We start from the raw sequence: 26,684 nt of genomic DNA on the forward strand, positions 1-26,684 counted from the left end.
GACTTCCACTGCTTCCAGCTTCACAAGTTTTCTGCCTGCCCCTCAGGCACTTCGAAGTTTTGCTTCGCTTCAGGCTTAACAAGCATTCTTCTAAGTTTCAAGGAGAATGGTCCAGCAGGGTACTACGTGCCGCTGCACACCGACTGCAGCCTGGAGCCCAAGTTTCCTTGCCAAATACAAGACAGATCCCAAACTGCATGGAGTCCTCAGTCCCACCATGCTCTGCTCCCAGTGGTTCATCTGGTCTGCCAAAAGCCTTGCTGCTACCATGCCTCCTCTGCTTCCATTTGCTCACACCTGCTGCTGCAACACATGACAGGTTCTCCTACTCCTCTTTCCAGCCTGTTCTCTCGGCTCTTATACCGCCTCCTTCATTGGTGTTTAGCCCCACCTCTTACACTCCCTGGGAGTTTTAAGGGTCCACAGGTGTGGGCCAGTAAATCCAATTGCCTGACTCTAAGGTAACCTATTTGTGCGACATGCCTGACTTCCCCAATGGTGCTGTTGCACAGTATTCTTCTTTATCTCAGTACCAGAGTGGTGAAAATACTTGTTGGTGTTCACTGCTCCTCTTTGCCTCTTCCACGTCTCAGTATTGTGATCGGTCTCATGAGGGGAATTGAGGGGGGATGTCTTAGTAGCCTATAAAGACCCTTCTTAGCCCTCTTCCTGGTATTTCTAGATTGGTAATGTCCTCTGGCTTTCTCTTGGTCAGTGGGGCAGGGATAGCAATAGCCCATAACTACCTCTGTGATGGAGGATTCTTACTGAAATGGAAAGGCAGAATACTGCGTCTCGTCTGAGAATATCCCAACCCCAATCCCAATCCCCAAGAACCGTCCACCCAGGTGATCCTCCCTCTCTTCTCCACCCTCAGGGCCAGATCCAAAAGCAATGGCCTTTCCCAGGCCACTTGAGAAGAGTATCTAGGGGGAGCAGGAGTGAGGATACCCTCCGGTTTCTCACACTGCACACTGTGAGAGTATTGCTAATATTTTCTCTTTGCTATTTAAGCAACCATTTTCTCACATCTGGCAAAGGTTCACCAAGCACATTGGGGTGGGTGACACACAAGAAGCCAGTAATGAGTAAACTGCACCATGAGGGATCTGCAATATATCTCCTCCTGGGCCTACTCACTATAGCAGGTGGTCGTCTCTGACCCCCTGTTCTCCTCAATCCTATTCTCTAGCCTCAGGCATGGGACTTCATCTTAAGACACTTTAGGTCCTATACTTCACGTAGTGTTTTTGAACATGGCCTGAAGGTAGGAAGGCAATTTGTAATCTTCCACTTCTGAGGGTATGCCACAAATTCTTAGATTATAACATTGAGGGCGGTTTTCGAAACCTTTGGTTTTGTCGGCCAAGCTCTTTGGCTGTGATTCCAGTGACATCACCTTTGGGTTAATTCTGCCTGTTTGTGAGATTGTTCACAAGTTGTTTCAGCTTCTTCCACCCTTATTTCAATATGGAGTGCATTTCTTTCAGAGCAGATATTTCTTAGTTCTTCTGGCTGTTGCATTGGAGTATGTCGCACTTTTTTTCTTGGAACTGGCCGTCTTTATTTTCTAGTAAGGTTTCTCGTATAAGTGATATGAGATCCAAAGATGGGGAGTTTTTTCTTGACTGGTCTAGAGGTTTTTCCACAGGCAGAATTGAGAAGGGCCATGATGGAGGCAGATTTAATATCTTTGGATCTGGGCATGCCTGTGCAAGTCTGAGGTCAGAACTATCATAAATGAACCTGCCTTGTTCCGATTCACCATAAGGATTGCTCGACTGAGCGTGTTGCGCAAGATTGTGAAGAAGTAGTGAAAGAGTCATAAAACCAACCCTTACCTACTACTATGTAGTGGACAATAACATGTTCAATGCAGTAGCTGCAGCAAGGCAGTTTATTTTAAGGCGTTATAGATAACTTGAAGCCTAAGCAAGGAAACCAGGTTCTTTAGACTATCACCTCAAAGAATATGGGGTGTCATATTGCATCCAAGAGCTCTGCTAAGCATCAGATACTGCACAAGCGGCTCTTTGGGGCCTAGCCTGAAGTTGCAAGCAAGCATAAACTGATCAAAAGGTACCCTTTGAAAGAGAATGATGACCTTAGAGAAAAGGCAGCAAACAAACAAGCAACTGCTTGAAGGGAAACGAGGAAAGAAGGTGTCTCCACAATCTGCCTCTCCCATACTGTGCTGCCACTTAAAGGTCACCTTCAAATATGAGTCGTCTTGGAGTCTGCAGGGTACTGCAAAGCTTGGTGCAGGTGCTCACTGTCGTTAAAATACTTTCACATTAGGGCCTAGACACTCTTGATATTGGATAAAGAGCTACCGACTAATGGAGAGAACGAGAAGTGAGAAACTAGCCAGAGCAGACACCACTGCAGCCTTGCAGAAATCTGGTGAGAATGGAACACGTGTGAAAAATGAGACCCCTGAGAGCTGAATGAAGCTGAAGCAGGGAATACTGAAGGAAAGGCCTGGTAAGGAGAAAAGAACGAAACAGCCTGAACAGACTCAAGGCCCAGTAAGAGGGAGAGTCCACAAACGTGCAACCAAAACCGGCATTGAAATAAAGTAGGGGCAGGGGAAATATCTGAGTGAAAGCAAGAAAGATTAACTGATATCCGGTTTTCCTGGTAGTAACCGTGAACCTGAGGATCTAGGATGTGGCTCCATAGGCTACCTTGGCGCAAGAAAAAGAACAAACAAAGCCATATAGATAAAACCGTGCATTTTGGTATTTAGAGTGCGTGTTCCTGGGTTACACTACAAATCCCAAGTTTACAAACAATGCTGCATGCTTCAAAAATCGACTAATAAAATGAAACTTTAAAAAAATGTATTCTGGGACTTAGGATGTGGTTTCCTGGACCGTACTATGAACACTATGTTGACAAACAACGTTACACTCTGCAATCAAGACCACAAGTTTGTAGAACAAAGTGATAACATCCAGACAAGAAATCATGCATACATTGTTTTTTAAGGCGAGTTCTTAAAAAGAGTGCCAATAGCTCCATATTGATAAGCCACTCGGCATACTGTTGCCCTAATTTACCTATCAGTTGTAAAAAGTACAGAACTGATGTTGGAGGACAATCCTTCTCTTATGTGCCCATTTTAAGGAGGACCTTCTGACTATCAGTGTAACGAATCCTCCATTTTTATTTCTTTCAAATTTGATTTTATTGGTTTTCACAAAATAATGAAGAACAGCACATATTTGGCATAAGTATCGAGTTACAACTACTTATCCAGTATTGGGTTCGCAATGTTCTCTAGGGATACCATACCCTTGTGGATAATGCAACTTCCTCCCCATCCCTCCCCGCTCCCTCCATGGTGGGTCAATGGCACAATCTGAGCTCAGTATCATGCATACATCTTTGTCACGTAGGGCCGGCTATCCTTCTCATTCGACATGTTTTTCATTGCAGAAAGTCTCATTGTTATTGGCTTGGCATTGCACAGATTGCTGAGAGTATCCTAATGCGAATTCACTAAAGAATGGTACAGGAATTTTCAAGAACTATTTTTGTATTCATGCAGGGTACCTTACAAGGTCAGTAACGAACGTATTTGCAAAGTCGTTATACAGCGGTTCGTGTTGGGCCGACCTTCCGCTGAGGGCAGCGGTGATTCTTTCCATTGTCCATATGTTTGTAGCTACTACAATCCACTCTTTCTTAGAGGGGGGATGTTGTGCTTTCCACCTAATTACTCGGCAGACTTGCGCCGCAAGCATAAGGGAGCCACAAGTCCACCAACTCTAGGCACCCCATCCTCGCCCTCTTCCAGTCCAAACAATATAAGGAGAGGTGTTGCTTCTCTAGAGATCCCATCGACCTGCCCTATCCAGCCCAAGACTTTGCTCCAATACACTCGTAACCAGGGACATTCCCACCACATGTGCCAGTAGGTGGCTCGAGTTCCACACTCTCTCCAGCACATAGGACTGGTGGTTTGGAACATTTTAGATAGCCTATAGGGATCATATTGCCATCTATGCAGTAATTTAATTGCACGTAATTTGTATTTTGTGGCAGTTGATACCTGTGAGGGTGTTTTGCATATCCAAGTCCATGTGTGTTGGTCAAATTCTCTGCCAAAATCTTGTTCCCACCTGTGTTTGAGCTTCATGATTGAACTTGAGCCAGAGTCTAACATCGCTCGGTACATGTGTGTAATCAAGCCCTTGGTCTCAGTAACAGTATCGAGAAGCTTCTCAAACAGTGTCAGTTCCCTTTGTATTTCCTTTCGCCACTTTTCTCTAGACATCACACCATTAAGCCGTAAAGAAAGGAAGACCGAGATCGGATTCAGCTGTAGTGCCTCCTCAAGTTGTGGGACTGTCAGGAATATCCCTCCCTTGCAGAGCTGTCCAACCCTCTCCAGGCCTGCCTCAAACCATGACTGGACTGGTATCTTGGGTGATCGGGTATCTCTTCGAGAATCCCCGGGGCCCATATGTGGCTTAAGGGGGATGGCCACGTTGTGACGCCTTCCATGTCTGCTCCTTCCTTCCATATATCCCAGATAGTACCCAGTATGGGGTGATCTTGGAGTCTTCACAAGAGTTTGGACCGGGGAACCCACAACCATTCCTATAGCATGACCAGAACCAAATTATCATTATCCAGGTGGACCCACTGTAGATCTTACCTGTCTCTTAAATGGACGGATCAGTACCTGCAATTGAACCGATTGATAATATAATTTTAGATCAGCTAGGCCCACCCCAACTTTATCATTCAGGAGTACAAGAACTTCATATGATATTCTCGGTTTTTCCCCTCCCACAGGAAGTGTAGCATAGCACTTTTCACTTCCCTAAAAAATGTATCTGGGACTTTCATGGGGAGAACCTGAAAAGGATATAGAAAGTGAGGGAGACAACCATTTTGATGGTGTTCAACTGCCCAATCCAAGAGATTGTGAGGGGTCACCATTTTGCCAGGTCCGTGTGGAATGCTGAGAGGAGCTGTGGGAAGTTGGCCTCCTACATTTCATTAATGTTCCTTGTTAAGTTGATCTCCAAATGAAGGACTCGGGGGTAAGCTTGTTTAGGGGACACAGAATAGATTTGGACCGGTTTATTTTAAACCCTGAGAGCCATATGTCTCAATAAGCTGTATGGCCCGGGGTCTGGAAGTTAAAGGGTTCTGAATATGGAGTAAAATATGTGCATAGAGGGCTAGTTTGTATTCTCTGCCGTAGACCCTCAAGCCTTCCACCAAATTGTCTGCTCTAAGCTTTTGGGCAAGCGGTTCCAGCAAGAGAGCAAACAATATCGCCGAGAGGGGGCAACCTTGTCTTGTGCCTCTCTCGAGGGAGAACCACCTTGAATACTCAGATTTTACCACCACTGATGCTTGGGGCGATGTGTACACTGCTTTGACCCCTCTTCTGAGTACCGGGCCGAGTCCTATTTTGCGCAGGACCGCTTCTAGGAAATCCCATTCCACTCTGTCAAACGCTTTCTCAGCATCAATGGACAGTAGCGAGGGAACATTCAACATTTTCCGTGCCTCATGTATTAAGAGGAGGGTCTTACGGGTGGTGTTGGCCCCCTGCCGACCCAGGATGAATCCGACTTGGTCTGAGTTTATCAAGGTTGGCATATGGGTTTCCAGCCTTGCTGCCAATACACGTGTGTAGATTTTTGCGTCATTGTTGAGTAGGGAGATGAGTCGTTAGGATGCGCACTGTTTGGGGTCCTTACCGTCATAGGGGATAACAGATGAGTGCTTGTGAAAAGGATTCTGGGACTGTTCCTGTTTGTAGAATGTGGTTGAACAGATCCACTAAGAAGGGGATGAGGGGGCTGGGGAAGGTCTTGTAAAAACCTGCAGTGTACCCATCGTTCCCGGGAGCTTTTCCCAAGGGAAGCCATTTTATAGCGTTCTCGACCTCTTCAGGTGTTATCGGGGACTCTAGCGACGCAACTTTATCTAGTGGGAGTTTTGGCATGTTTATCCCCTCCATGAATTGGTCAACTTCTGTCCCCCCCCGTGGGGTCTCAGATTTGTGGAGGCGCTCGTAAAATTCTGCGAAGGCCTCAGGAATACTTTTGGGGTCTGTAGAGGAGTTGTGCTCATTCTCTATTGCTGCAACCCAACGCTCAGCTCGCTGTCTTCTTAGCCTAGCGGTCAGAAGTGCATCTGCCTTGTCCCCCGTTTTTGCTTAAGGAATTGGAGATTGCGAATGACTAGTCCCTCCTCCAGATGTCGGAGTTCCTCCCTCTTTTAGACCGCCTCGGCTATCCTAAGTCTCCTTTCCTCATCGATGGATTGCGCCTGGAGATCTAACTGCGCAATCTCTTTTCTAAGCCTGTTCTCTATTAGAGCCCTCTCCCTTTTCTTGTCCGCCCCCTCTCTAATCAATATGCCTCTCCATGTCGCTTTTCCAGTCTCCCAAACCGTGTTCTTAGATCCCTCCCCCATGTCATTCTGCCCAAAGTACTTGGAGATCTCTTTCGCCAGCTGTTCATGAAAGACAGGGTCCTTCCACAACAACTTGTTGTACCGCCATTTTGAATTTTTGTGCGGAAGAGGAGGCTTATGTCGGTAGTAACCATATCATGGTCAGGCCAGGAGATCAGGGACATTTTTGAGGCAGATACTGCTTCCTTTAGGCCGGAGGTGAGGTTACAGGTAGTCTATTCTCGTAAATGTGGAGTGTGGGGCCGAGTAAAATGTGTAGCCTGCAACGTGAGAGTGGAGCTTGCGCCATATATCATGTAACCCATACAAGTCCATCATTTTGATCACTTCAGTGCAACCCCCATCGGTTGGTTCATTACAGGTTGGATTGCCGGCTTATCTATCGAGTGCGGGATCTGCCCACATGTTAAAATCGCCCCCTAGGATGACCTCACCTGCGGCCTCTAGCATAATCTTTGGCATCATGTGCTGAATGAAGCGGGGCTGGCCCGTGTTGGGTGCATCAAGAGATGCAAGAATGAGAGTAGTGTTGTGAAGTCTACCTACCAAAACAATGGCTCTTCCCCCTACATCCGTCCAATTCTTCAGGACTTCAAATTTAGGACCTTTCCTGACCAAGATGCCCACTCCTGCTTTTCAAGGGGCCCGACGCCCAGTATTCATTTCCCATTTTGGCGTTCAAGATCTTTCGTTCCTCTCCGTGTGTGTACCTGGTCTCTTGAGAAAAAAGAGTATGTCTAGGTTGGCCCTCCTAAATTCCTGAGAAACCAACAACCTTTTAGTGGGGGAGTTGAGTCCCTTAACATTTAGGATGCCAGGTTTAATGAATCCAGATTTTCCTGCCAAGCTATTAGCTGCCATCGACATAGTCGCTGTTCAGATGTACTTCTATGGGCCCTACCCAGTTAACTTTCAACCTCAGAGGTTTGACTCTGCATGTACTGATGCAATTACTCGCCTTGACCAGTTCCCTCTCCCTCCTAGCACCCATCCTCCCATTGCGGCGTCCAATCCAGCTGGGTTAACCTCACCCAGTTAGTCTCGGACCACCAGTGAGACCATACTCTTTTTGGTCCGTTAACTAACACTTCTTATAGAAATTAGCCCCTCTCGATACCCGTTCACGTCCCCCACGTTACATACCACTTGTGGTCCCATGGTAATCTTACTTTTTAGCGGTATTATCAATCCTGCCCATCACTTGATTGTGTTCGACCTCAAGAAGCGAGCTCTTGATCTGGAGAAAAACAGTGATTTGTCTTCTCGGGTCGAGATTACTACAGCATCATCAAATTGCTACGAAGAGTTCAATGTTCCATGTCTGGGGAAGCATTCATCCTCCTGAACTTCCACGAACCAGGAATTTTTCTACACCGAGGTCCTTTGATCTTCCACTCCCTGTCTATTTCTTCCATCCTCAGGGACCGAACTTCCCTCATGCTCTCCGACCAAGTCTGTTATACAACTGCTAATGTCCTTTTCAGTTTTCAGTCTTATTGTGGTTCCCTCCCATCCGAAAGTCAGCGAGAAGGGGTATCCCCGCCCATACCGTATCGCCTCATCTTTTAGGAATTTGGTGAGCGGGAGGCATTTCCTCCTCATGGCCAAGATGAGAGAGGAGAGGTCTTTATAGATGAATATACTGGCTGCATCCTGAGAATCTGCGTACTAAGTCGGGCCTTTTCAAGGACTCAAGCTTTATCTGTGTAATTGTGGAATCGGGCCAGTATCGTTCTACGGCCTCCCGCCGAGCCACCTGCATGAAGGATGTGGTCGAGCTTGGGCTCATCCACATAGTCCTCTTCGAACAGTTGCTTCAGAAGCATATGTAAAGTTCTTTTTTAATTCGGGCTCAGTTTCCCACTCTTTCAGGAACGCCAAAAATGTGAATGTTATTGCGTCGCTCGCGTTTCTCAAGGTTGTCAACTTTCAGGCGAAATTCTTCCTCCCTCATTTCAATATCTGCGAATCTGACATTTGTGTTTCCAGGGTGGACCAGGAGGTCTGATTGTGCTCCACCTCCTCCAGCCGTTCCTCCATGTTATCAATCCAGTGGGTTATTTTGTCTATCTTCCCACTGATATCCGCCCGCATACTCTTCATTTCGGATAATATGTCGGCAGCATCAGCCTTAGTTGCAGCTGCTTCAGGTCCAGAAGATGCCATCTCGATCCTAGGAAGAGGAATGTTACAGGTATGATGTGGGGAAAACTTAGAGTGCAAGCTTTTCTTTAATGATCATGTGCACAGAGTGCATTGTACTTGAAACAGTGGTGTATGGGAGATGTGCGGAGGCACTGCCGGACTCGGCCTGTTTTCTTCCTGTGCGAAGTGAGGAAGGTGTACGCCCCTTCAGAGAGGGGGGCCTACCTTGCCAGTGCTATGTGGGGCCAAGAGGAGCGAAGGAGAAGAGTGTTCTTCCCTTGATCAGTGCGTCTAGAAAGAGAAGCGATATATCCTTGTAAGCATTCGCCGTGCCATAGCGGGAGCATGTCAGTTCCTGATTGTGGGTGATGTCAAACAGTGTCCCCGAGGGTCACAAGAGGCCATGGGATGGACGAACTGTGGGCCCGAGCAGTTTTGTGTGGGAGCGCCCCCACCTTGGGGTCGGGTGCGGTCCTTCTCTAGGTGGTCCCTTAGGAGTTTGTGTAGGGGTGTCCCAATCGTCAGAGCTCTATACTCCTCCTCAGGGTGTTCTTCATGGCCTTAATAGGCAGCATTGAGATTAGTGCGAAGTGTTTGTGGCAAATGTGGCAATGCCTCTGAGCCGCTGGGCGAGGTGCCGGTTTACTCTAATCTGCCCTCGTTGTTTTGCCATGTACAGGAAGGATCTCAGCATCTCACTTGTGAGTTGAGTACAGTCTGTGCTTCCACGTGATCTGATAGCTAAAGTTGGATGCCTTCAGACTGATTCCAGGATTCAGGGGCTGTAAGCGTGCGCTGATCAATCATATAGAGTGACCTCAAGGGCTGGGGAGCTGTTGTGCTCCGTATGAGTTTCCAACTTGGGCGAGTCCAGCTGAGGCAATAGGGAACCCCAGGTTGTACAGAGGGAGTCCCTCCTTCACCTGCCCTCCACTATTGTCCGGAGTGAAATCCACAGGGTATCCCCGGTGATCTTATAGATGTGGGCCTTAGTTTGTCTGTTTAGATGCTGTAGTGTCAACTTTTTGCTAAGAACCGTTACAGTGGTGTTTCGGCATTAGGAATGGGGCTCCTTGTTCCTTATTTCCTTTCTTCCCCTCTCAGATGTGAGAGAGCGGGTGCCTGCATGCACTTTGGACAGTAAGGCCTGTGGAGGTGTCCGTCAAGTAGAACTCTGCCGACTAGGTTTTGCAGAAATACTGGACGGTCGGTTCTGCATTCCACACTTCATTTGTACGTATAATGCGTAACTTTCAGTATTTTGTGATATGTTCTTCGTGAATACAAGCACAGTTAGGAGCTTTCTGCTATCGTTCCGGGTGGCCTTGTCTATCTCCAAGGTGTACCTCGGATGGTGGGTCAGCAGCCCTTGTGAGTCATTTGGCGCTAGATTATCGCAGAGAGCACTACTGACTGGCGAGGGCAGGCGGCGGACACTTACTGTGTTCTTGCTTGGCTCGAATCGGGTCGCCAGTTATGTAAAGGACGTTTCACCAGCAGTTTGGTGCGCTATCCTAGGAACGGCTACTTTGAGTAGCACACCATGGTCCTCAGTGCACGTGGCACAGGACCGCCAGAGCCGCGCGGGCCACCTGGGGTCGGGCGGACGGAAAGAACGTTCTCACAGTGTCTCTTCGGTCTGTTGGGACTTCCAGCAGTTTATGGGCGCCCGCTGTCTAGGTACACCAGGGCCGCACACCAATGAGACCAGAGGAAGTTGCAAGCAGTCCACGTCTGTGTAGGCAGAGCAGCGCAGAGTCAGGGGGTTTCACGAGGCTCACCTTTGCAGCCTCCATGTCTCCGTAGTTCTCTGATGTAATGGTTGTATCTCCTCACCCGCTGTAATCGTCTCCCTCTGTCCAAAGATTGTGCAGGACGGCTAGTAGGACTGGGGGTCTCGGAGTGTTTCAGCGAGGTTTTACACTTCGGTTGCAGGGTCTAGTAGTTTCTCTTCAGGATACAACAACGTACGCCTTCGCTGATTTCACTTTAATTCGGCAGCAATTTTTGATACAGTCATATTCACACAGTGATTCCTGCAGGAATACCCCACTGATTTCTCCGGGTTTTCTTCAGTGTGGGAGGTGGGAGGGCACCTTCATGCAGCACTGGCTCACTTTTCTTCCATGGGGGGGGGGGGGGGAGGGGTTCCAGAAGTGGGGGCTCAAATCACTTCACGGATCTCAAAGGCAGAGCTCACACAGAGGCAGAGTTCATCCGTGCGCCCCCTGGTGGCCAGAATAATCCTACATTTTATAATCATAATATCACATTTTTATGAAAACTCCAACCTGAAAGGGACGTGATATTAGGTGCTAGTATTAGCCACTTTATTGGTACTGTGTGTATTCCCCTTGGAAGGGTGAACGGTTAAATCTTCCGGAATCTAAAAAAAAATCCATTTGAAAGATACATTGTCTGCAGGTTGAGATGAGTCCCATTTGCTGAAGACTCTGAAAAAGGACACTTACATATTGCATGGTGACCCATCTCCTCCGGGATCTAAATCAAAGAGATGCCAAATACAGACTAGTAACTAATTTACACTGAAAACAAGAGCCAACCCTCACAACTGTAGACCATCATAAAAAATAAAGTTCTTGATTAACTTCATCCAAAGAGACCTGTCTTTATTACTTTAAGTCTGTCGCAATGCGCCCTCTCTCTATCATTCTTTATCTCTCCTTCTCCCTTTCTCTTTTAAAGCTTTGGTCCTTACAAGTACATACTTGCATGCGTGCTAACATCAACATCCACACCACCCACCCCCAAAAAACACAACACAGCCAGCCCCCACCCTCAATGCCTATCTTTAGACATCAAGGAGGGATGTTGGTCAGAGCATACTATAAAGAACCAGATGGCTACTTGAAGCAAAAAAGCAGATAAAGGCCATATAGAGTAATTTAAATAATTTCAGGGTTTTTTGGTAATGTTTACATGCTCTTGTTTTTTGGCCCACTGTGCCCAATTCAAGTGCCTTTCCAAAAACATTTTTCAAAGTAGTGCTCCTTTCAGTCTATTGATGGACGTACGTGACATTACATAGCAGCCTTTTGTCAATGGATTTCCTTATATAAGTTTGGGTAACTGATGTCAATAGAATAACCAGTCTACTTTGTATCTTTTGCAGGGAGGAGTCCCTTTTCCCAGAGATTAGATTCCTCTGCAATGCGAAAATGTTTTACAGAATCACATACTCTCTCATTCCTTCGCTCCCATTACAAATTTGCCTGAAGGAAAATCAACTCTGTTTTTTACAGGTTACCTTACAATCTTGTCATTGAACCGATATACTCAGGAAACTCTGATGGCATAACATGGGCATGCATTGGAGTATATATTTAGCTTATTTAAACAACCCAGACTTCAGTACATGAATGAGTTAAACACCAAGAACACATGCAGACCACTTTTAGAATAGATCATTTTTGCGGGTTTTATTTAGTCTTAGATGAGCCCAAACTACACTTTGCCGTAGCAAACATAGATTTTGGAAACAAAAGAAGTTTCTTTTCTACTATTGAACTTGTAATAAGTGGACATTGGCGTGTAAAGTATTTGATTACATACTTTTGGGGGATAAAGGCTCCATTGCTTTTGATTCCCTATTCCTGGGATTACCAATTTGTTTAGTACCATTATGTCAGGAGAGAGGCCTCATTTAAGATATTAATGCCATGCACAGATTTCCAAAGTCGGCTGAATGTCATTGTTTCTGCATGATTGTGTTTTATTGTCTTTCCTTTCTCTGGTTAATACTAGTCATTTTGGTTTCAGGTAGATTGTCTGAGTCCAGTAAATCACCAGAGGCTCTGCGTCCTATTCAGCAGCTCATCTGCTCAGTCCAGCAATGCTCCAAGTGCTTGTGTTAGCCCCTGGTAAGACATAAACATTACTTGTTTCATCCCTTTCTTGTTCTTTTGGGGTTAGACAACCTCAATACAACTGGTTTGCTTTCTATAATTTCCATTTCTCATGGCATGTTAACCCGTTATGACACCAAAAACTGGAGGTACAGTAGTGTGTTGTTTGTCATTAGTACACATAGTGCCAAACTTGATATCTCACAACTATTTCAATATATTGTCACAGATGGCCTCAATAACACACCAACTCTCACATGTTCTGTCCAGCTTCTAAAAGATTATGTTAAAACAAGACAGAGAGGACCTTTATCTGGAACCCTTTATCGATTTGTATATTTAGTGTTCATAGTGCTTTGCTGTGTCTAGAAGGTTGGTATGGGCTTGGTTGTGTTGCGTGTGTGTGTGTGTGTGTGTGTGTGTGTGTTTTGTTATTAACATGCTAAATTATGTTCTTGGGGGTTGGTTTGTGCTTGATTTGCACCATGTTTACCAATTACAAAGTATTTATGTTGTATTGAAAGATACTATTTTTGTACAAGCTGGCAAGTTGTCTTACTAATTACTTTACTGTATGTTACCCTTCTAATGGACTATGTTGTGCTTTTTTATGCAGTTTAAAAAAAAGTTTAAAAAACTCCAAATATATAAAGGAATAAATAACACACCAACTCCTAAGGATTTTTCAAGAGTTTTAATTACATTTCTAATGTAGTCTTTCCTCCCACAGATTCCTCATTTACTATATTGTATTTGCCGTGCATTTGTTCTTCAGAAACGTTTCCGCCTCCAGGGAGTGCAGTGCATCTGCTCTGCCCAACACCTCTACGCACCCCACATAGCGCATGATATCGTGGTCCGTACATATATTGAGGTGCAAGTCCTGTGACCTCAGTTCCTTTTTTCCACGCACTATTTTCACTTTGGAAACAGGCTCTTCTCTTTACCGTTTAGAAACCCTGGTACAGCCTCAGGTTTTAAACCGGGCATGAATTGAGGCCGGTAAATGTTAGTCTTGTATGCCCAAAGCATTTATCTTTACTGCCTGGTCGAGAAGCACCATACCCAATGTGGTTTGTGCCAATCCAGGCATCCCAAGCATTTTTGGGAAAGGGCATCAAAACTTCCAAAAGGAAATAGTGTGGTCTTGTTCAAGGTCACCAGGAATGACAGTCCAAGGACTGGTTACCTGCATGCTTGGAAAATGAGTACAAGCATTGCAAAAGGTCTCATTTCGATCAGCTTTTCTCAACATCATTATTCTTCTTCCTCCAAGAAAAGGCATCCCCGTTCCATGGACTCCCAGGAAATGGAGCAAGAGGTACCGTTTCCCACCCATTCCTGGAACCTGGAGGAATAGAAAAACCTAATTTTGAAGATGCTTCACATCTTGACGAAGGCTTCAGCGCCAACAGTTTTGGCCTTGGCACCAATGGCTCCATTGAGCCCTGCTGCGTTGCCTCAAACCAGCAGAGACCCCTCAAGGGAACACTCCTGCATAGCTATTGGCTTGAGCCTGATCCCAAAGAGCGATGACAATGCTGACGGGCCCCACTTTTGGGTATCGAGAGTCCAGCTGCACCCTCAACTTCATTGTTAGCCCCTTGGGAATACGCCACTCTTTCAAAATAGCCCTTTATATCCAAGATTGACCATATTTTTTGATGATGAAGGAGAACAAGAGAGAACGTTCCCAGAAAATGTTTAAGGAGAGTGCTAATCTTCAGGAAGCAAATGGGCTTGACACCTCTCCGGGGCTGGATATTTTGTCAGCCCCTACCGCGGGAAAGCCTCAGACAGCCTTTCAAAAGCTGATCGCCAATGTTGCTGAGGCTGCAAGGCTCTCAGCCCTGTCTAGACCAAAGGGACAGTTCAAATTGATGGACATCCTGCATGAGGGGCCCAAGATGGAGGCTTTGCTGCCATTTGATCAGCAAGGTAGCAGCTCCAGTGGTAGAGGTATGGGGAAATGCCTGCTTCAACATCCTTGGTTGACAGCGATCTGGCTAAGAAACACCCACCAGCCCCGTGATACCCAGCCTTCTTCTCCACTTACGTTTCCTCAAAGAGCTTGGTGGTGCAGGGCAGAATGGCCAAACTGAAAACGTCCAATTTTCCCACTCTTCCTTTAACAGGGAAAGTAAGCTGGTTGCCTGGGCCAAGAAGGTGTTTGTCTTGAACAGCCTGGCACTCAGGGTGGTGAGTGCCTTCTTTGCCATAGAGAAATTCTCTTTTGGTCTCTGGTCCTCAGCAACCAGTGTGGCAGACCATCTTCCCAAAGGTGACTTAAATGAGGGTTTCTTTGCCATTGTGCAGGTGGACAAGGAGGCTTCTCACCAGTTTTTGCAGACTGGGCTCCACACGGCAAACTGAGTGGGCTATGCAGTGGCCACGAGTACCGTGGTGCAGCGTCACTCAGGTTGAGAATGTCAGGCTTCGCCCAGGACATACAAGCCAAGCTCCTAGACATGCCCTTTGACCGGATTCATATTCTCTGATTAAAGGTTTATGATGCCTTGCAGAAGATTGTCATCTAAGGTGACGGCAAATTCTTGTGACCATCAGTGCAGCAACATACTGTCCCATCCAACGGGGTTGTAGTTTTTGCCCTCTGCCCCCTATATTTCATGGGTGAGAGGTCAGACTGCCCCAGGAAGCTTTCGAGGAAGATTTTTCCTGAAAGGTTGTGGCAGAGGCTCCCTTACAAGTGGCCTGGCTGCTGCCACTGACCCCTCGGCCACCCAGACTTTCTGTCGCAAATCTCCAGTGGCAGGGGGAATGTAATTTCCCAATTCAACCTGGAATGGTCTCAGACAATGTCCAGTGCTTGTGCCTTAAAGGTCGTTCAACAAGGATAATATCTCCCATTAATTCAGCGTCCTCTGGACCACTTCCCTCATGCCACTTCTTCTGGACACCATCCTCCTGGAGGAGGTCAATCTACTTCTTTCGACAGGAGCAGTAAAACTTGCACTGCATTCAGAATAAGGGAAAATGTGGGTTACATGTGATTATAACAAATTGAGAAATAACGAATACAACTTTACTGAAAAAAGAAAACTATTAATTTATTTTTTAAAATTGGGGTCCCTATCCCAAATCCCAGTTTACCCATGCTTCTAACCCCAACCTGAACCACCCCCACACATTTTTAACCTCTTACCCTGAACCCCAATATATTTAGCATTCTGTATTTTTTCGTTAAATTTGCATTTGTTATTTTCAATTGGATATAATCGCTGCATACTGAAAAGGTTGTACTTTACTTACTTTCTGATTCCGAAGAAGGAAGGGAGCTTGTCTCTGAGTGTGGGCCTAAAGCTGTTGAATTTATACCTGCAAAAGGACATTTCAAAATGGTATGTCTGGGCCAGATCGTACAAGTTCTCGATCTGCACGACCTGCTGGTGTCACTGTACCTGCAGGATGCATATTTCCATTTGCCTATTCATCTGAAGCTCAGGAAATACATGGGGTTTGTAGTGGACCAAATTCATCAGTTCCAAAGTTATACTTTTCAGGTAGGTTTACTATGTGTTTAGACAATGCCATGCCAGTGGTTATAACGTTTAAAAAAGGAAAGAAAAGCTCAGGTAAGTCACTCATTCAATCCCAGACAACAGGATCGGCCTAGGGAGGGATTCTTGACCAGGCCTCAAAGTCAGGAAAGAGTGGGAAAGGGTCACGACTTTTATGCTAATTTAACCCACTGGAGAACAGGGGAGGAAAGGAAAAGATATGTTAACTTACCTCCCTGACTTACCTGAGCTTTCCTTTCCTTTTTTAAACGTTATAACCACTGGCATGGCATTGTCTAAACACATAGTAAACCTACCTGAAAAGTATAACTTTGGAACTGATGAATTTAGGGCACAAGGCCCCATACTATCCTAGGGCTGGACTCATTAAGTATTAGGGAAACTGTTCTGTGGTTAATCTATGTGTCTTTACTGAATTTCATGTATCAGACTATTGCCTTTGTTATATGTATATATGTTCTGTATAAAATCTTTAGGCGTAAGTGCTATATAAATAACACATCATTATCATTGCCTGTTTTTCACAGGTAATTGAATCAAATCCTTTCTTTATTCTCCCTAGGCGTAATGTGTATATTTATTTATACTGAGGGTGCAATGACATTTGCCTAGAGGTTTCATTTGCTTAGTGTGTACTTTAAAGGCATAATAAATATTTGTATATTTCTGTACTTACCTGTCTAACTGGAATTATTGGTGATGTTCTGTGTGGACTCATTGTAGCCCTAGAACACTCTCACAGCACTCCTGAGTTTATGCCTTACCACTTTACCTTCCCTTGATTGGGTTTGACTAAACTTCACTCTCATCCCTGTTCACCAAACTTCACTCTTTCCAATAGGTCAAGCTCACAAAATCGACCGCCAGGGGTGATTTTGGAAATCCATCTTAACACTACCCCTTCAGTTATGCCTCATATTCATGACTGTGTGCATCACATTTTTAAAAAAGCAGTCTCAACCAAACCACCTCTCTTCTTATCTGAGAAACTAACCTTCCCTGGAGGCCAGCGTACCACCGGAAGCCATAATATCGCTAGTCTGCAGTCAAAGAGATCCCAAAAAACAGGAAAAGGCCTTTTTATTCTGCTATATACCCTGATTCTGGAACATGTTACCAATTCAGATAAGACAGACCCTCTCCATCCCTCACTTTAGAAGGGACCTTAAAACCCTACTTTTTTTTTTAAACTCTTTTTATTGTTACCGAAGGTCAACACAGGTTAAACTCATTGCACCCGCATACGCTGGTACATACAATACAATAAATGTTAAAGGCATAGATCAGAAATCATAAAAAACAATTTACACAGGCAGTTCCTCATCAGAGGCCATTTCACATAGGTACATTCTCAACGTGGCCCATATGTCCTTGGGGCGACATCTCGTTGTCACAGTCATGGTGTATTGCTCCTCACATTCGTTTATGTAGGCCAGATCACAAATAAAATGTTCCGTTTTTGGCGGGGAGGTACTTGTCCAACATCTCAGTATACACCGTTTGGCCACAGCACAAGCCACATTGAATAGTCGTCTGATCTTTTCACCTTGTTTACCTATATCCCCGAACAAGTATTTCGGTGGGTGCATGTCCGCAGGGACTTGTGTAATGTCTTCAAGTATTCCCGCCACCTCCCTCCAGAACGTAGCAACTGGGGCGGCATTCCCAATACATGTGATATGCTCCCGCTTGGCTGGCCTTGCATCTGGGACATTCCCCCGGGTGGGTCGCTGAGAATTTGGCCATCTTTGCAGGAGTGTAGTGCAGTCTATTTAAGATCTTGAACTGAATGAGTCTGAGCCCTGCGTTCATGGATACAGCTTTGGTAAGCATACAGTATTTCGCCCATTTTTCTTCTGGGATATTCAGGTTCAGGTCTTCCTCCCATTTGGCTTTTACCTGGTTTGTGGTGGGTGTGTGTAATTGTACCAGTGCATAAAGTTTAGAAACTCCCAGCCCCGTACCAGATGTGGCGGCCTGTATGCAAGGATGGGATGGTGGCTCGTCCGGGAAGAGTGGCCAGCGTGCATTGAATGCAGATTTCATCCTATGGTATTCAAGTGTTTTGGTTGGTCCCCTTCCTAACGCCTCCCTGAGTTCTTCTAGCGTTACAAATCTGCCATTTGGGAACATGTCCCGCATTCGGATTTCCCTGTCTGGGTCCCAGTGTCTTTGTATCGTCTTATCCAATGTGGGTGGTATGCCGGGGTATTTCCAACGGGGTACATCTGGGTCATATGGGGTATCTATCCCCAGCTTTTTATATAATGCCTTCCATGCACGTACCGTGGTCCCGACTGGATCGAAGGGGCAGGGATCCTTGTATTGAGAATAAAATATTATTGAACGGAGGTCTATGGGATGTGCTGCAAACTTCTCAAGCCATACATGGGGCGATCTATCCTCGGGGTCATACCAATGCTTCGCGAACTGCGCCTGCGCTGCAAGATAGTATAGCTCGAAATCCGGTGCGGCCAGCCCCCCTGTACAATAAGGTTCGGTGAGTTTTTCCCATTTCATTCTAGGCGTTTTCCCGTCCCACACAAAGGAGACCACCATTGATCTTAATTTTTCAAAGAAGGTTTTGCCTGGCCAGATTGGTATATTAGTGAATAAATATAATAACTTAGGGAGCACGACCATTTTAAGGATCGCAATCCTGCCATTCAGGGATATGGGTAGCTTGGCCCATGTTTGCAGTTTTGTCTTCAACATTTGCATTATCGTTTCATAGTTGTCTGCAGAGAGTGTCTTTTTGTCTCGGGACACTAGCACGCCTAGATATCGGATGTGTCCGGTTGCCCACTTAAGGTTTCCGGTGGATCCCGGGCATGTGGTTTGAGGTGTCAGTGGAAGTATTTCGGATTTTTCGTTATTTATTTTATATCCCGAGTATTTAGCGAATTCATTTATATCTTGCATTACAGGCGCCAGATTGGTCTCAGGGTTTCTAAGGTATAATAAAGTATCATCCGCATATAGAGAAATCGATTGGGGTGGGCCGGACATTCTTATTCCTTTATCCCCGTGTTTTAGCCTAATCATTATGGCCATTGGTTCAATAGTCAGTGCAAACAATATTGGTGAGAATGGACACCCCTGCCTGTTACCTCTGCCCAGTGTAAAGAATTCAGAGATCACCGTGTTTGTAAGGACCCTCGCCCCGGTTTTATTGTACAATAATTTGACATAGCTGATGAAATTGGGATCCATTCCAAATCTTCCCAGTACTTCAAATAGGTACACCCAAGACACCGAATCAAATGCCTTCTCGGCGTCCAATGACACCGCCACAGCTTGAGCCTTTGGGTCAATTTGCGCCATTATTGCAAATAGTCTGCGCAAATTGAACGCAGTGGATCTTGTAGGGATGAATCCTTTCTGATATGGATGAATCGGTGACGGCATGTTTGGTAGTAGTCTATTTGCCAGGACTTTGGTGAAAATTTTAGCGTCGACGTTAATGAGTGATAATGGTCTGTATGAAGACATATCTTGTGGGGGACGGCGGGGTTTTAGTAATACTGTTATTACAGCTTCTCGCATGGATTCAGGGAGCTCCCCAAGTTCCAGCGCTTCCTCCCATACTTTTAACAAAATTGGGGCAAGTTCCCTTTCACATTCTTTGTATAGTTCCACCCCCAGCCCGTCATATCCCGGGGCCTTTCCCGAATGCAATGCTTTTATGGCTTCTATGATTTCTTCCTCCATGGTTGGGCTATCAAGGGCCAGTCTTGTGTCTGGTGGCAGGGTCAGGAATTCCAGGTCATTCAAGTATGCCTGTATTTCCGGTACAGTTTTCTCGTCTGCGTTTGAATACAGTTTATGGTAAAATTTCAGGAATTCAAGATTAATGGATCTGCCTCCGGTCACTATTCCACTGTCCGTGCTATCAATACATGTTATCGGAGTGTGTTGGCAATCCGCCCTGATGATGTTGGCCAGAGCTTTTCCCGTCTTGTTCCCCTCCCCGTATATACGTGCCGTGGCTGGGGCTGCTATGTATTGCAATTCTCTCATGGCCAGTTTATTAAATTCCCTTAGGAGATGATTTATATCAGCTAACGTGTCCTTATTTCGGGTCTCGCTATAAGAGTTCTCTAGTTGCCAAAGCCGTGTTTCTGTTTCAGTTAGTTCCTGTCTCACCGCTTTAAGCAGCCCCAAGGATTTAGAGATCAGAGTTCCCCTCACCCAGACCTTAAAAGCCTCCCATAATGTTGAATATTTATCTACCGTTCCCATATTGTTGTTAAAGAATTCCTCCATTTCTATATGTAGTGCCCCCGTGACATTAGGGTCTTTGAGTATGTGTGTGGGCATTCTCCATCTTTTCTGAGGTTTCGGGACATCCCCAAGCATCAAATCCAGGGATATTGGGGAGTGGTCAGATAGTGTTCGTGGGTATATTTCACAGCTTTCTAACCCTCCCAACATGTCTTCCGACACCCACCAATAGTCTATACGAGATTCCGAGTCATGTACGCTCGAATAGTACGTGTACTCCTTCGCATCCGGATGCAGTGCCCTCCAGGCATCTCGGAGCATCAGCTGTGGCATAACCTGATCTAGGATTATAGATGCTTTAGACCGCACCCATTTGGCTCTGGAGGATCTGTCTAGATCTGGGTCTAGTACTAGATTGAAATCTCCCCCCCCCCAGACAATACTAGTAGTGTCTAATGTAATCAGTAATTCCAGTATATTGAGATAAAAGTCTGGGTCATCTATATTGGGGCCATAGGTGTTAACCAGTGTAATCGATTTCCCTGTAATCTCTCCCCAGATCAGTACATATCTCCCCAGTGGGTCTTCCTTATGTCCTTTGGTCTGGAATCCCAGTGATGGATGTAGTATAGTTATGACTCCTCGTGCTTGAGTGGAATATTCTGTGTGGTATCTTTGCTTGCCCCATGCGGCCAGTACACTTGTGTTGCGGGGCCCTGTGTATGTGTCTCCTGTAACATGACTATATGGGGTAAGTGTCTATTAACGTAATTTCCTATTTTCCTAGTTTAGAGGGTTTGTTCAGTCCCCTGGCGTTCCATGACAGCAATCTGATTTTCATCCCCTTACCATTGTCGATGCCATACGCCATCGCATCTGCTCACTATTACAGTGTTACCCAAATATCGTACAACGTGCATGGCGCAATTATCTGTTTGACCTTCAACAAAACAACTTTTCAACTTTTCAACAAAAGGTCCATCTTCTCCCTTTCCCCGCCACCCCCACCCCCATCATCCTCCCCAACTGGATGATTCAACCTTACAAACTGTTGGAAATCTCCTGGGGTTGCCATGTTGTCGCTGTGTGGCCGCTCGCCCGAGCCCGCAGTCCGACTTCCACGTTTTCCTGTGGCGCATCACCGCTTATTTTGTCACATTTCTGTTCCGTTTCTGTGGTAGGCACTTTCTTTGATTTCCCCTGCCTCAGGGTATCATCGGTCCGCCATTTTGATCCGAGCCTCAGCCTACTGGGGGAAGAGGTATATGTGACTCGATATAGGCCATTGCAGCCGCCGGGTTCTCAAAAAAGTGTGCTCTTCCTCCGTGCTGAATACTCATTTTGGCAGGGAATATTAATGCATACTGGACCTGACGTGCTCGTAAAAGTTTTTTCACCGGTTCGTAGGATCGTCGGTTGGCCTGAACGCCTGCCGAGAAATCAGGGTATATGTGGATGCGGTTCTCCTCATAATGCAGCGTACCTTGCTCTCTGGCTTTTTTAAGAATTGTATCTCGGTCCGTGTAGTTTAGGAGGCGCGCTATGATCGTGCGAGGTGGCGCCCCTGGTTTTGGTGTCGGTGCCAGTGTGCGATGTGCCCTTTCTACCAGAAAGTGTTCCGAAAAAGTTCCAGATCCGAATAGGGTCTGTAGGAGGTCCTCTACTTGTTGTTCTATAGCTCCCTTGCCGAATTTTTTGGATAACCCAACAATTCTTATGTTTCTTCTTGAGCGAGATTCGAGATCCTCGCATTTAGATTGTATTCGGAGAAAATAGTTTTTTAGTTGCGTTATGTCTCGAGTATGGCCTGCAATAGTGTCCTCGTTGTTACTGATTCTGCCTTCGGCTTCTGTTATTCTGGAGCTTTCTTTATCCACTCTTGCCTTCAATGACCCAATAGTTGAGACAATGTCGTCTAGTTTCACGTTTATCGCGAGGAAGCCTTTTTGTACAATCGTGGTTAACTTGTCGACCTCACTTACAGCTTCAGGTCCGTTTTGGGCGGCGGATGTTTCTGCCATCGACTCCGTCCCTTGGCTGTTGGTGAACGAGTCCATTGGGCCCCTTTTCCTAGCCCCCGCTCCTTTCGTCGGTTTATCAGGCATCAGTGCTGTCCTCGTGGCCAGGGCCAGCAGTCTCGACCTGAAGCACTCACACTACGTGGCTTAATGGCAGGTTCGGTACGTGTCGCTTGGGTTGCTGTGCCATCTACCCTTCTCATCCGTTCCTGCCGCACCTTCACTGCTATTTTCCCCCTCCACTGACACGTTGGTTGCCTCAGCTTGTGGGAAGTGGTCTTCGGTTCATTCACTTGTCGATGTCGGATCGCCGGACCTCTATGGTATGCCGGCTGGAGCGTCTGCAGTCGCTTCCGCTACCCGCATGGATCTGAGAGGCGGCCCGCGTTCCCAACTCCCACCGCCAACAGTTGCATGCGCTCTGTTTCCGTTCTACAATAGCGTTTTTCTTCCGGATTTCTGCCGTTGAGTGCAGGATTGTTCCGCTGCAGCCTCCACTTTTCAAAATCATCCGCGGTGTGCTCCAAGTTAGGATCATTTTGTTAAGGATATTCGTCGGGACGGAGCTCGTGCTCTAGGCGGCCATCTTGTATCGCGCTCAACAGCGCCCCCCTAAAACCCTACTTTTTAAGGAAGTAATCTTGGATCGCTCTATCAACCCCATTTCATCACTTCTGGAATTCACAACCTCTTCATACCCATTACAGCTCCTTTGCTACCCCTGCACACAAAATGAAACTACCCGGTAAATTGTATTTTCCCCTTTTGTTCTAATATACATGAAGTCCTTTACTCTAGCTACCAGTGCCTAGCTTTTGGTGCTGGGAATCCTTTTCTGAGTCTCCTGAATGACTCGAATAGTTAGTTAAACCTGACTTTGTTATCATACAAAAATAATAAAATGCCTCTATGATCTATCGCACCGAGTTCCATTGCTTCCTGTGGCAAAACAGTAACTTTACAAACTACCCATAAGCAGCCAAAGCCTGGCTACTTAACATGAACATTGGCGGGCTCTGTTTTTAGGCTAGGGCTAGGACTTATTACGATTAGTGTTTTTGATTATAATATATCATTATATAACCTATGGGGTATTGTCTACCCACTTTAGGCTATTGTTACAGTGCTGCTATGAAAACTCTGAATTATAAAAGTGTAGTGTATGTCCTATTCTGAACACCAAAATGCGATTCTATTTGTATAAATTGTTTTCATTACCTTTTAGTACCTTTGACTTAATTCATACATTATATTATAGGATGGAGCCCTTTTAAAGTTAACTTGTTTTTGCTTTCTCTGGGGATTCCTGTCAGTAAAGAGCAAGATTACATTGAAAACAGGAGTCTTCTACAGGTAGAAATTAGGGAAAATGTATGTTAGGAAAGGGACTTGTGGCAGATTGACTTAAGGGGGATGTTTGGTGACCCATAAGGAGATTGGGTGCATATTTAGATTTACAGGGGGGCTTAAAAGAAATTAAATTTGGATGGTATTTTCATTTTACCGCGAGTTCAAGTCCTGCCAGCATGTTTCCTGGCAAGAGGTGTATGCCCCACTCCCATCGCGTTACTGTCCTCACCTTTTAAGTGATCCTGTGTTTGGATGTGGGGACACACGCATCTTGGGGATGTAGAGCGCTATTATAGCATCAGGCAGCCGCCTCATTCCAAGATAGTGATCCAGTATTTTATGTCAGCTCATGGCGTCATGGGCCTCTCGTTAAGTCTTAGGCATCCATCAGCTGAACCGGGCATGGGACTGATAATCCTGTCCATTCCTTAAACTGACCTAATCAGCCAATGCAGGGGACCCCAGCTCGCAGCACTCACATCCACATAGGTCCTTGGAAGGAGTATAAAAAGTGGCTTGGCTTTGGAGTGGGCATGGGAGTTTGAAGACGGTCAGAGAGCACATATTGAGGGAGAGCAGGAGGTTTGATTTTATTTATTTATTGTGTATTTGTTAGGCTCTTATACAGTAAGTCAATTCTGTTTCAAAGCGCCCACAGGGCAACATGGAGGGAAAATCGGATTGAAAACAATAATACTGTGGAGGCAATATGGACGAACCCATCATGCCTTGAGTATTCAGAATGTGCAAGTGCACTAGGGAAAAGCGAAGTGGGGGTGGCTGCCAGGGTGTCCATGCTGGTGAGTAAGCAGCAGATGAAGTGCATGGTATGGTAAGTGCTATACGGCCTGGAGCCGCGTTTGGTGGAAAAGTGCGAGCATCCAGGACAGAGGGTGCCGAGGCGAGTGCTGAAAGGTGGACAGAAGCTGGGGCGATTGGGTGTGGAAGGCCAGGGCCACGAGGATACATAAGGGCCCTTGTCACCAATCTTAGCAACTGTGAGATGAGCAGAGGAAGGAAGAAGGGACGTAGGAGGTAAAGAGGAAAGTGTAGAAGAGTTTGTGGAATTTTAGGATGTCCTGCTCAAGACACGAGGAGGGGGAGGCTGTTTCGTAGGAGGGAGCCAGCTGAGGAGACTGATCGGCCTCCTGCCCTTTGTTCAGCGAAACGCTTTACACACAGAGTTGGTGCCAGAGGAACGTAGAGGTTTATAGGGCGTGTGGTCCCCGGCCCCAGACAGCCTTGTGGATGATGCAGAGGTATGTGAATTTAATCCGTGCAGCAACTGAGAGCCAGTGAAAACTTTTTGGGGAAGGAGAGATGTGGTCTCTGAGCGGAAGGCCAAGGATGCTGCCCTATTCTGGATTAGCTGGAGGGGTTGCAGAATGGAAGGTAGATTCAGGAGGAGACTATTGAAATAGCCAACCCTAGAAAGAACTAGCGCTCTGGTAACATTGAGCTTCTGGGGGAAAGTGATATAAGGGAGAATTCCTTTCAGAAGGAAGAGTTGAACGTGGGAATTCTTGGCAATGTCCAGAGTGTGAAGTAGGAAGTAAAGAGAGGAGTCGAAGATGACTCCAAGGTTTCTGGCTTCAGATGGAGCAGGGGGAGAGCCCATAGAAGAGCGCCAGAGTGAGGGGAAGGAGGAGGAAACGGGTTCCCGTGGGAAGGATCTCAGTTTTGCTGGCATTGAGGCAGAGATCGTTGGAAGTGCACCAGGACTGGATGGCAAAAATGCAGTTGGGGATGATGAAAGGTGCAAGAGGGTTGGCAGGAAGTTGAAAAAGAGTTGTGTGTCATATGCATAACACAGGAAGATAGCAGAAAAGGAGGAGATGAGTGCCAGCTGAACAAGGTAAGTGTTAAAGAGCCAAGGGGAGAGGTTCGAGTCTTGGGGGACACCACCAAGAGGAAGAGAAGGAGGTAGGTGAGGAGAAGGTGGGCATGGTGACTTGGGGAAGAGCTGTCAGTTAGGAAGGAGGTCAGTCAGTCTAGTGCCCGTTCCGAGATACAAAGGGTATTGTGGAGCCTTTTTATGAGGATAGAATCGTTGACTGTGTCAAAGGCAGAGGAAAGATTGAGTAAGATGAGGACACCTGTGGAGTTGGTATCCAGAAATGCGAGCAGTTCTTCACGGGTGTTCCGAAGAGCAGTTTCTGTGCATCTGGAAGCTCGGAATCCAGATTGATGGTCGTAGAGACCACCAACAAGTTCAGTGAGTGAAGTGAGTTGAGGGAAGGCCAACTTCTCCAGCATTTTCCCCAGGAAGGGGGTGATAGAAATAGGGCGGTAGTTGGCTGGACAGGTAGTCTGCTGAAGGTTTTTTTAAATCACTGTCTGGTTCACTGGGCCCTGCTGGGTCTTGCGGCTGGCTATTTGCAGGATAAATGTGTTTGCTACTGCCCGACGCACGATATGCGATCACAAACAGCTGGCCTTCTTGTGGTCCCCACCTATAAGCGTGGTAGGATAGGGGGCCGAGCATTCTCTGAGGCAACGGCCAGATTGTGGAATGTCCTGCCACCTGCATTAAAATAGATCACGCATCATCTGCAGTTTAGACGGTCCCTGGAAACTTTTATTTTCTAGAGCAGAATGAGGTGGACCGTATTGTGGTTTGCTAGCGCCAAGATGCCTTGTGGCGGTAGTGCACTCTAGAAATCCTTATAACATAACAGAGTGCGCACAAGGGAGTATTTGAAGGAGGGGGGAAAGATCATGTGGCAAAAGTGGTTGCAGAAATTTGCGAATACTGGGGCAAGAGACAATATTATCCTTGATGGTTCTGGAGAAACAAGGGGGGAAACCTGTTTCGAGATCTTCATGGAGCTGACAACTCTGGCGATTTCTTCAGGTGTGACAGAGGAAGAGAGGGAGGAAGACAGTAGGTCAGGGGCCAAGGGAGGCAAGGCAGTGAGGCTGTTATAATATAATAATAATTTTTGCGATGATCAAAATCCCGTTCTTTTAGAAATATTGAAAATGGGTTTGCATTTGTCAGTCATTGAGTAAAAACAAAATAGAAATATGTTCATGGCTTCCTCTGTCAGTCATTAGAACAAAAGACTGGGTCCGTGTAGAGGGCATGTTTTAGC

General features: G+C 46.1%; 1 protein-coding gene across 7 annotated transcripts in view; it reads left to right on the forward strand.

Moving 5' to 3' along the window:
* PIKFYVE (phosphoinositide kinase, FYVE-type zinc finger containing) overlaps positions 1-26,684 on the forward strand; it is a 1,728,392-nt gene that overhangs the window by 802,728 nt on the left and 898,980 nt on the right. For all 7 annotated transcript variants that reach the window (XM_069615611.1, XM_069615606.1, XM_069615608.1 and 4 more), the window contains one exon: positions 12,373-12,473. In XM_069615611.1, the coding sequence (XP_069471712.1) occupies positions 12,373-12,473 (101 nt within the window). The remainder of the gene's footprint in view (positions 1-12,372; positions 12,474-26,684) is intronic.

The sequence above is a fragment of the Ambystoma mexicanum genome, chromosome 9 (assembly GCF_040938575.1).
Source record: "Ambystoma mexicanum isolate Mex_15411 chromosome 9, UKY_AmexF1_1, whole genome shotgun sequence".
Lineage (NCBI taxonomy): Eukaryota > Metazoa > Chordata > Amphibia > Caudata > Ambystomatidae > Ambystoma > Ambystoma mexicanum.